Consider the following 9,912-nt stretch of genomic DNA (forward strand, 5'->3'; position numbering starts at 1 on the left):
CCACCCCCACCACCCCCCACCCCACCACCCCCACCCCCACCACCCCCCACCCCCCCACCCCCACCACCCCCCACCCCCCCACCCCCACCACCCCCCACCACCCACCCCCCACCCCCACCACCACCCACCCCCCCCCACCCACCACCCACCCCCCCCCACCCACCACCCACCCCCACCCCCCCCCACCCCCAGCAAGGTCACTGCCTCGGCCTAGGTTCGTCGCACCCCGCCCCGCCCGGGAGGGTCCGGGGACGCCCAGCCCCGCGCCGGCCCCGCCTCCGGCCCCGCCCCCCCGGCCTGCCGCCTCGCTATTGGCTGCTCCGTCGGGGCCCTGGCCCCCGGCGGGGTAATTAACGAAGGATTAATGACATCCCCAAAGTCAATAGAAAAATCGATGGGCAGCGGAGCCAGAGCAGCGGCTGCGCAGTCCCGCTGGGGGGGGCCGTCGGGGGCATCGGTCCGGGCGCCTCACCTGGACGTACGATCCCGCGCCCGCAGTCGGTGGGCAGCCGGCAGCGATGCCCGCCCGGGCCTCAGGTAAGGCTCCGCGGCGGCGCCTTAGGGCTTCGGGGAGCGCCCTCGGACCTCGCGCGGGGCATTCGGGGCGAGCGCACCCTGACGCTCAACCCTAATGCTCCCCCTCGCCCCGCCCCGGGGCTCGGGAACTAGGGGCTGCAGGGATTGAGGCGGGAGGGCGGGATGACTGCGGGGAGGCCAACCACCGGCGACCCGAACGCCGGCCCCCGCCCCAGCCCCGCTCGGCTCCCCACCTCCTTTCCGCGGACGGGGGCGCACAGCCAAAAGGGGGCGCGGAGGCCAGTAAGAAGAGAAAGACCCGAAGGACGGCCAGGAAAAAAGCGGGGTGCCGGGCTGGGGCGCCTGGGCTGGGGCATACGTGTAGCGGCTGCCCCAGCCCCGCAGTACCCCCCCCCGCGACTGGGTCGGGAAGAAATCCCGAAACTCCCGGCCCGCGCTCAACGGCCCCCTCCGGAGCCGGCGCTGCGCTCCTGGCCCGGCGCCTCGCCCCGACGGCTCCGCGGCTCCCGGTTTTCATCACCTGCCTCTAACCGTGACCCACAAACCAGTTGCGCGGGCCCTCCCTTGGACTGGCGTCGCGCCGAAGGGCGTGCCAGGGGGTGGCGGGCTCTTCCTTGGCAGTTCCAGGCGCCGGAGCCCTCTTCCCACGACCCCTAAGTGCCCACAGGTCACCCTCTCCCCGGGCGGACCGAATCCGCCGCTTTTAGGGCTCCCTCTAGCGGCTGCTGGAGGGTTGAACCCCGCGGGGGGGAGGGCGGGGCCGTGAGTTGGGCACCCTGGAGGGAAAGGACCCGGAACCTTCTCCTCCAGGGTCCCCTCTAGGCTTGCAGTCCAAGCAAAAGCCGCCGCCGAAATTCACCAGTAATCCCGACCCTCCCAGCCTCGCCAGGACTTCGAAAGAACTGGAAGAAAAGCTCAGATCGCTAACATTGAGAGCTTTCTTTGTGCCAGACACTGATCTGAACTCATTTACATAAATTAAATCACTCAATTTTTATTAAAACCCCTGTGACATAGGTATTATGCATAATTCCTTCATTTGTTCAAGAAATCGTTACTGAATATTTACCCTATACCAGGTATATTCCATAGTTGTGTATCTGCTTTACAGATGGGAAAAGTGAGGCACAGAGAGGCTAAGTAGCTCGTCCAAGATCACACAGGTAGTAGGTGTCAGAATCTGGGCTCTTAATCATTAGGCCTTGGAAAGAAGGGGGCGATTCTGGGAAGGGCCAGATGGAGCAGCCAGGGTTGGGAGAAAGGAGCAGGGAGGTGTGTCCCCATGAGCGTCAGGCTTGCTCAACCTGGGCAGGGAAACTCGAGAGGAAAGATAAAGATCGTCTGAAAAGTCTCCCGCTGGGCCAAGTTGGAGAAGGTTTGATGGGAAGGGTCTCTGTCCATGGCTCTAGTGCTGAAAGTTCCCCAGAAAATGCCTGAGTAGTCAGCAAACACTGGTGAGCGTCATGCTGTGCCAAGTTTGGGGGTGTCCGACTTAAGCAGGACCTGGTCTCTGCCCTGGAGGAGCTCCTGGCCTGAGGGGAGCCAGCCACACCCACAGCACCTTAGCAGGCGGTGCACCCCGCCCTCCACAGAGGCTTGGGCAGAGAGAGAAGGTTTCCCAGGAGAGGCCCTGAAGGTGGGTGGTGAGGCCGGGCGAGAGCCACGGTGGAGGGAAGTGGGGGAGGCAGAAAGCACAGCGGGCTTCAGGAGTGATGGTGGGAGGCAGGGGACCACATGAGAAACTGGGAGCCCTCTGGCTGGGCCTGGAAGAATGTGGGGGGCAGGTGCTTGGAGTGTAAGGAGGGGGCTGGACAGGGAGAGGGCAGACGTGGAGTGAGGATGACAGGAAGGACTAGGAAGGGGGGGGAACCCCGTAGAATCTTTAAAAGAGAACCAAGTTTGATATTTGACCAGAGTTCGAAGGGACAGACAGAGCGAAGCACAGCCAGTTAAAATAGAGTGTGAGAGGCGATGCTCCAGGAAGAAGCATGGGGCTCCATGGGGGCACCAAGAGTGGGCACCTAATCCAGTTTTGGGAGGCTGCTTACAGGAGGCAGGGCAGTCAGCTAGAAAGCAAGGGCTGGGCACTATGAGCAAAGGGTGGGGTGTGGGCTGACCGGGAGGCGAGCAAAGGCAGGGGCATTGTGGGAGCCGTAGCAGGATGGCATGGGAGTCTGAACACAGTCCTGGAGACCTAAGTCGAGGCCAGACCAGGAAGTGGCAGCAGCTGCCCTGCCCTGAGCACTCTGTGCGTAGAAGCTCATACGGCACGCGTGCCGCCTTGTTTCACCTGGCGAGGGCAGGCTAGGCCGTTTGGACTTTCTACTGAGGGCAATTAGTTGCTTTTGCAGGGCCTACAGTAGGGGAGAGGCATAGTGGGCGGGAAGGCCAGTCCAGGAGAGAGAGGAGGGGGCCCTGGGCTAGTGGTTGAGGTCAAGGAAGATCTAAGGGCCCTGGACAGTTTGGGTCAGTTGTTAGAGCATCAGCCTGTGGACTGGCCAAGGGTACAGGCCTCGGTTGCAGGCTCGGTCCCTGGCCCCAGCCGGGGGTTGTGCAAGAGGCAGCCAATTAATGTGTCTCTCACATCAATGTTTCTCTCTCTCTCTCTACCCCCCCCCACTCTCTTTCAAAAGCAATGGAAACAATATCTTCAGGTGAGGATTTTTTAAAAAAAGAAAGAAAGATCTAAGAGCAATTTGTGGGCTGGAATGGACAGGCTTGGCCCCTGAGAAGAGCACTGGTGAGGGGAGAGGCAAGGAGGATGCCCATTTCTCTGCTAAAATACGTGGGGGTGAAGATGCCACTCAATGAGATAGTGAATTTGGGAAGCAGGCCCCCTGCGGCCTGGAGAATGGGGACAGCGAGCACTTAGGACCCTGAGTCCAGAGCAGCAGGGATGTAAGGACAGCCGCAGGACCAAGGGAGAGCACCTGGGGCGGCAGGGAGCAGTGAGGGAGCCTTTCGGTTCCCGTCAGGGCTGCGCCCGGCACCAGCGGGGCAACCCCCCCTCTAGCGCAGCTCAGTCCACAAGGAACGAGTACCCAGAGGTGCCCAGGGGCCGTGCGCTGGACTCCAGGCCAAGGCCCCGAGCTGCAGGTAAGGGGTGACCTAGATCTGAGTCCAAGAGATGGGTGACAAAGGGGCCGGTTTGAGTGAAAGCTCGGGGACAAGGAGGACGTCGCAGGAGACGTTCAGGGAGAGAGACGGTCAAGGACGGTGTTGTCCATGTTGCTCTGGGCATTTGCGGAGTTGGGGGGAGGTGGTACGGATGGAAGTCAGAAGTCAGTCCTGTCAAAGTCAAGGGCGAGGCGTTCGTGCCGATCCCAGCCTGCCCCATGCTCACGGCAGACATTGCAAATCACCCCCAGAAGTTTTCCCCGAAGCCTTTAAAATTCGCTTTAATGGCATAAGGAATGTGTTTTTAAACCTAGAACATGAAACCGCTGCCGCTCTTCCATTCCCCAGGGGAAACTCCTGCTGTCAGTCTGGTGGGAATTCTCTAGGCCTTTCTGGAGTAATGTCACACTTGCCTGTATGAACTAGAGCATTATTTCCCAGGGCAGCGTCTCTCCCACCAGGCCCACACTCGGCCTCAGGAGCCCTCTCACAACACTCCAGGTCAGCCAGGACCTACCCAGAGTCGAAACAAGAGCGGACACCCGCTCGCTCTTTACTCGGGGTTAACTTCCTCCCAGAAGTCAGCAGAGCACGAGCTGCCATCTGATGGCAAAACGTCACAGCCCCGGAAGCTGCCCAGTGGCCAGGCACCATGCGGGTGCCCCTGGCTCCCTAGACAGACGTTATTCCATCTCAGGATCGGGCACTGAGTTGGGAAGGGGGGCGGGTCCTCAGCCCAGTGGAAATAATCTGTGTTAATGTGGAGTATGAAGGGTTTCCATATCCCCCAGGCATGTTGAACCTCCAGGGCACTGTCAGGTAGATGGGCAGCTGCTGTTATTTCCATTGTTCTGACCAGAGAGGTTGCTTCATTTGCCCTGGGTCACACAGTGGTTAGGGGCAGGGATGGAATTGAAACCAGGGCAGCCTGCGGGCCAACCAGGACCCTCTCTCCCTCTCCAGCCCCTGCTGAGGCTCCACCGGCGGCCTCCTCAGCAGCACAGGAGACTGGAGCGGCCCCGGCCAAGGAGAACCTAGCGGACATGGGGGCCGAGGAGGCACAGGCCCCTGCCTCCCCCCACCAGAAGTCCTGGCTGGTGCGGCACCTCTCGCTGTTGCTGCGGCGGGACAGGCAGGCCCAGAAGGCGGCGCAGCTCTTCTCAGGGCTCCTGGCCCTCAACGTGGTGTTCCTGGGAGGCGCCTTCATCTGCAGCATGATCTTCAACAACGTGGCCATCACGCTGGGTGACGTGTGGATCCTGCTGGCCGTGCTGAAGGCCCTCGCCCTCCTCTGGCTCCTCTACTACGCGGTGGGCACCGCACGCCAGCTGCACGCCGTGCTTCACCAAGACCCTCACGCGGGACCCATCTGGGTGCGGGGTGAGTATCGGGGCGCTGGGTAGACGGAGAGGGTGGGGAGGGAAGGCCCATTCCAGGAAGGTGCCAACGGCCTCCTGGCCCGGCCAGGCTCCCTGCTGCTCTTTGGCGGCTGCACTGTCGGCCTCAACATCTTCCGCGTGGGCTACGACGTGATGCACACCCACTGCAAGTCGAAGCTAGAGGTCATCTTCCCCTCCATGGACATCATCTTCATCGGCGTCCAGGTAACAGGCCTCTCGTGTCCCTGGGCACCAGGCACAGCCTCCCTATCCAAGCCGCGTGCGCACCCCAGCCTACGCCTGGAAACAGCCTCATAGGCAAATACCTACGTGGCCCGGAGTATGTGCACACACACCACAGCCCCCCACGCATGCCTGCCTGCGTGTACCCCCTCCACGCACACCTGCATGTGCTGCACTGAAGAGCCGCGTCACTGGTGCACAGACACCTGCAGATACATCCCCTGCACCTACTCGTATGTGCCTAAATCACGATGCCACCCTCGCCATGAATCCCCAGCTCCCTCCTGACTTCCTGTTCTGCACCAGGCATGGGGTTTCGTTCCCATCACCTCTCATATTTTCCCAGCAAGTTGGCATGCCCCTGGGAGGTAGGCTTAGTTCCCTTTTAGAGGTGAGGAGACTGAGGCGACTGAAGCTCAGAGACACCTTGCCATTGGCCCGAAAACACACAGCAAGGAAGCGGTGGAGCCAGGATTCCAACCCAGGTTTCCTCACTGTGTCTTCATTGAAAATACACACAAGCAGCCTGGGCGCACACCCCCTGGTCCCACCCCCACCTCCCCCAACCCCCAGGCTCAAGGCCCTGTCTCTTTTAGACCTGGGTGCTCTGGAAACACTGTAAGGACTGTATCCAGGTCCAGACCAACTTCACTAGGTAAGACGGGAGTGCCTTCCTCCCTCCAACAACTCCTGGGCCTCCCCATCCCCAGCTAGTGCCTGCCCCTAATAGCTTCCCTGGACACGGTGGCCCTGGGGCTGCAGGTGAGTCTGGGAATGTTCCCAGGTGGCCCCTAAGGCTGCCTCTCCTGAAGTCCTAATGCCAGATGGGATCTGGCTTTAGGAGAGACTGGTGACCCAAAATGCAGTGATGGGGAGGGCTGGGCACCCGAGGAGCCGGCCAGGGTGTGTGGGCAGAGTGTGGCATCTCTTCCAGGTGTGGCTTGATGCTGACCCTGGCCACAAACCTGCTGATGTGGGTTTTGGCTGTCACCAATGACTCCATGCACCATGAGATTGAGGCGGAGCTCAATGCCCTCTTGGAAAAGTTCTCAGGTACAGAAGAGACCATGCCCCCACCTCTGAACATGCACACACACTCCCTCGATCGGGTGAGGCTCAGTGAGTCTATAGAGTTGCGAGCAAACTCCAGAGGCTGGATCATGACTAAACAGAAAGCAGACGTTTGCCAAGAGCACCCATCCTGTCCCCGTTCTGTGCCTGCCCCATCAGGTGCCCGCACCCTGCCACCCTGCTCCAGGCATCCATCTAGCTGTCAGAAAGCTAGCCACTAATCCTGGCTGAGCCACTCACTGATAAGTTCAGCTACGCACCCCACCCCTAGTATTTGCATTTTACTTGCAACCAACTAAAAAGGAATGTCTTCCTAATACAATTGTGGGTGCCTGGACATACCAGGAGGGATGGAAGATTTCTGGGGAAAAAGAATTCCCCACATTGTTGCAGGTGCCTAATCCCCACCTGTACAATCTGCCCCTTGTGTCCCATACCTGCACAGGTACATGGCCGTCTGTGGGATTCAGCCACACCTGTGTGTACACAGCACCCCCCCCCCCGGTGGCATCACCATCCTGGCCTGTGTACAGAGAGGCCTTCCCAGCGCACTCACGCATGTTACACCCACCACGTCAGTCCCTGCACGCCTGCACACTGCGCTCGGTCTCTACACCCTGCATGCGTTGCTCAGAGGGGCTGTGCAAAGGGAACTTTTTGCAAGTAGCACCATAGATTGCTAAATTATTAATAAATTCAAACACAGAGGTGGGTAGCAGAGCAAGACCTATCCATCACGCGATGAGGATGAACATTTCGCTATATTTATTTTTTTGTTGAATTACTTACATTACTGAGACCATGGCATTTTATCTCAAACATTTTAGTGTGCACCTCTTTGAAATAAGCATATTTCGCTGCTCGACAGCAAGGCTATTACAATTTCTAACAGAGTTCCTTAACGTCGTTCCTACCCGCTACGTCAAATTACATGAACTTTTCTGACCAGCCCATGCAATGTCTTTCACGGTGGTCTGTTCAAATACGCAGCGCAGTTGGTCGTGCAGCTTCTTTTTCCCTAATGACACTGAGATTTGTCGAGTTGCTTCCTAGGGGTGGCATTTGACCTGTTCTGCCTGCTTTTCCTAGAAACTGGAGGTTTGGGCCAAGTATTTATTAGATTCAGACTAAGCGCTTTTGGCACCAGGTTCCCCTAAGTGAGGCTGGGCGTCTTGCAGGGCACCTCATGGTGAGGCTAGATGCCCGATCACCCCACAGTGCGTGCTGCCGAGGGTGCAGGTGTAGCAGTCAGATCCTCCCATTATGACGCTACGGGTTTCCGCTTGTGCCCAACAAGTGATCTGTAGAGGTCACATTTGGCACCAAAGACATCATGCATTAAATGTTTTACCTAAGCTTGACACCTGAAGTCTGGGATCCCTCTGTAAAGGAATGACCATCCTGTGATTTCTGATTTCGCTCTCTGGGCCTCGGTTTCCATACCTGTGAAATGGGTGGCTGGGTGCCTTCAGCCTCTGGCATACTCCAGGGGGCGAATGGGACTGACCTGTGCAGCTGGTTTCTCCAGAGCAAGGCCACGTCCCCTTCCTCCCTCCCCTCTTCCAGGCAACGGCACCAACACCTGCCTGTGCCTCAACGCCGAGGTGTGCGAGGTCTTCCAGAAGGGCTACCTGATGCTCTACCCCTTCGGCACCGAGTACTGCCTCCTCTGCTCCACGGTGCTCTTCGTCCTGTGGAAGAACGTGGGCCGCCGCCCGGCCCCCCACGCCAGCGCCCACCCGGGCTCGCGGCCCTTCCGCCTGCACGGGTCCATCTTCGGGCTGCTGCTGGGCCTGCTGGCGCTGGTGGCGGGCGTGTGCGTCTTCGTGATCTTCCAGATTGAGGCGAGCGGCCCTGCCATCGGGCGCCAGTACTTCCTCCTCTACTACGCCTTCTACGCGGCCCTGCTGCCCGCCATGAGCCTGGCCTGCCTGGCGGGCACGGCCGTCCACGGGCTGGAGCAGCGCGAGCTGGACACGCTCAAGAACCCCACGCGCAGCATGGACGTGGTGCTGCTCATGGGGGCGGCGCTGGGCCAGACGGGCATCGCCTACTTCTCCATCGTGGCCATCGTGGCCATGCGCTCGGGCGAGCTGCTCAACCACCTGATCCTGGCCTACTCCGTCCTGCTCATCCTGCAGCACATCGCCCAGAACCTCTTCATCATCGAGGGCCTGCACCGGCGCCCCGTCTGGGAGGCGGCGCCCGCGGGCCCCGACGGCAGGGGGGAGGCCGAGCCGCGCCGCAGCGGCTCCCTGCGGGAGCTGGGCCAGGGCCTGCGGCGCGCCTCGCTCGCCTACATCCACTCCTACAGCCGCCTCAACTGGAAGCGGCGGGCGCTCCGGGAGATCGCGCTCTTCCTCATACTCTGCAACATCACCGTGAGTGGCCCGGGGAACCGCGCTGGGGAAGGCATGGTTCGAGGTGCACCCACTGCACACTGCCTGACCAAGGGCGATCGGCGTGTCCCTTCGATTGTCGAGGACACACGCCTCTTTCCAGCCAGCTCTATGACCTTTGAGAGCAGGGTACCTGTCGTGAATGAGTGTGCCCAGCTCGTAGCCAAATGCACTCCATAACCAAACGTGTAGGGGCTCTACCCTCAGGGAGCTTCCCGTCTAGCTGGGGAGACACTGAGGGAACAACTAAGGAATTATCAAACAATTAGTTTCCCACTGAATTCAGTCAAAGGAAGGGATCAAAAAGTGCCTGGTTTCTTAAAGAACTCCTGGCGGGAGGCGTGGACCATGGTTGCTCAGCCCCAGGTCCTCAGCTCCAGGCGATGGCTCTGCACCTGGTGAGTCCTCAGCGACTCCACGCAGCAGCATTACCGCCGTCCCCAGTTCACCGATGAGGAAACTAGGCTCAGGCCATTCGACCTGCCGCAGTCCCACAGCCTAAGCGGCGGCTCTGGACAGCTCGGGTTGTTTGCGCTCATGTTGCTAATGACTGCTGGGAACACACCGCAGGTGCCCAAAGCCCAGGTCCAGGCAGAGAACAAGCAATGACTCGGCCCTAGAGCGCAGGGAAGGGAGTGTGGGCCTGAGTGGCCAAGGAAGGCTTCATGAGAGTTTGATCTGGGCCTCGAGAAACAGGTCGAGTTTGGACAGAGGCGGGCCCGGGGTGGAGGGGCAGAGCCCAAGGCACCCAGCTTGACAGAGCAGACTGCACCGTGGGTGGTGGCAACTGGGGTCTCACGACCCATCCGAGTTCAGGCTGGCAAGCCGAGGAGGTGCTGTGGTCTGGCTGAGAGGGATGTGGGCCCGAAGGGCTGGCTCTGCAGGCCCGAGGGTGAGGGATGAGTGGAGGAGCTGTAGCTTCAGGAACCTGCCTCCCCTGTGCTGAGTGCCTGGGAGCGCCCCTGCACCACTCAGCACCCGCCTTTCCTCCCCAGCTGTGGATGATGCCTGCGTTTGGCATCCACCCCGAGTTTGAGAATGGACTGGAGAAGGATTTCTATGGCTACCAGACATGGTTCACCATCGTCAACTTCGGCCTGCCTCTGGGCGTCTTCTACCGCATGCACTCTGTGGGGGGGCTGGTGGAGGTCTACTTGGGGGCCTGA

At 60.1% G+C, this 9,912-nt stretch overlaps 1 protein-coding gene across 1 annotated transcript; it reads left to right on the forward strand.

Annotated features, from left to right (window-relative positions):
• Positions 1–518: 518 nt before the first annotated feature.
• Positions 519–9,912, forward strand: OTOP3 (otopetrin 3). Its single transcript, XM_087825759.1, has 7 exons — positions 519–537; positions 4,546–5,034; positions 5,122–5,258; positions 5,873–5,931; positions 6,211–6,329; positions 7,914–8,728; positions 9,742–9,912. The coding sequence occupies exons 1-7, from the start codon at positions 519–521 to the stop codon at positions 9,910–9,912; spliced, it is 1,809 nt and encodes a 602-aa protein (XP_087681885.1).

The sequence above is a fragment of the Miniopterus natalensis genome, chromosome 17 (genome assembly GCF_054644295.1).
Source record: "Miniopterus natalensis isolate mMinNat1 chromosome 17, mMinNat1.hap1, whole genome shotgun sequence".
Taxonomy (NCBI): domain Eukaryota; kingdom Metazoa; phylum Chordata; class Mammalia; order Chiroptera; family Miniopteridae; genus Miniopterus; species Miniopterus natalensis.

Coding starts and splice junctions, on each gene's coding strand:
- OTOP3 (XM_087825759.1), top strand. Junction 5,035..5,121: donor GGGACCCATCTGGGTGCGGG/GTGAGTATCGGG, acceptor TGGCCCGGCCAG/GCTCCCTGCTGCTCTTTGGC. Junction 8,729..9,741: donor TCATACTCTGCAACATCACC/GTGAGTGGCCCG, acceptor TTTCCTCCCCAG/CTGTGGATGATGCCTGCGTT.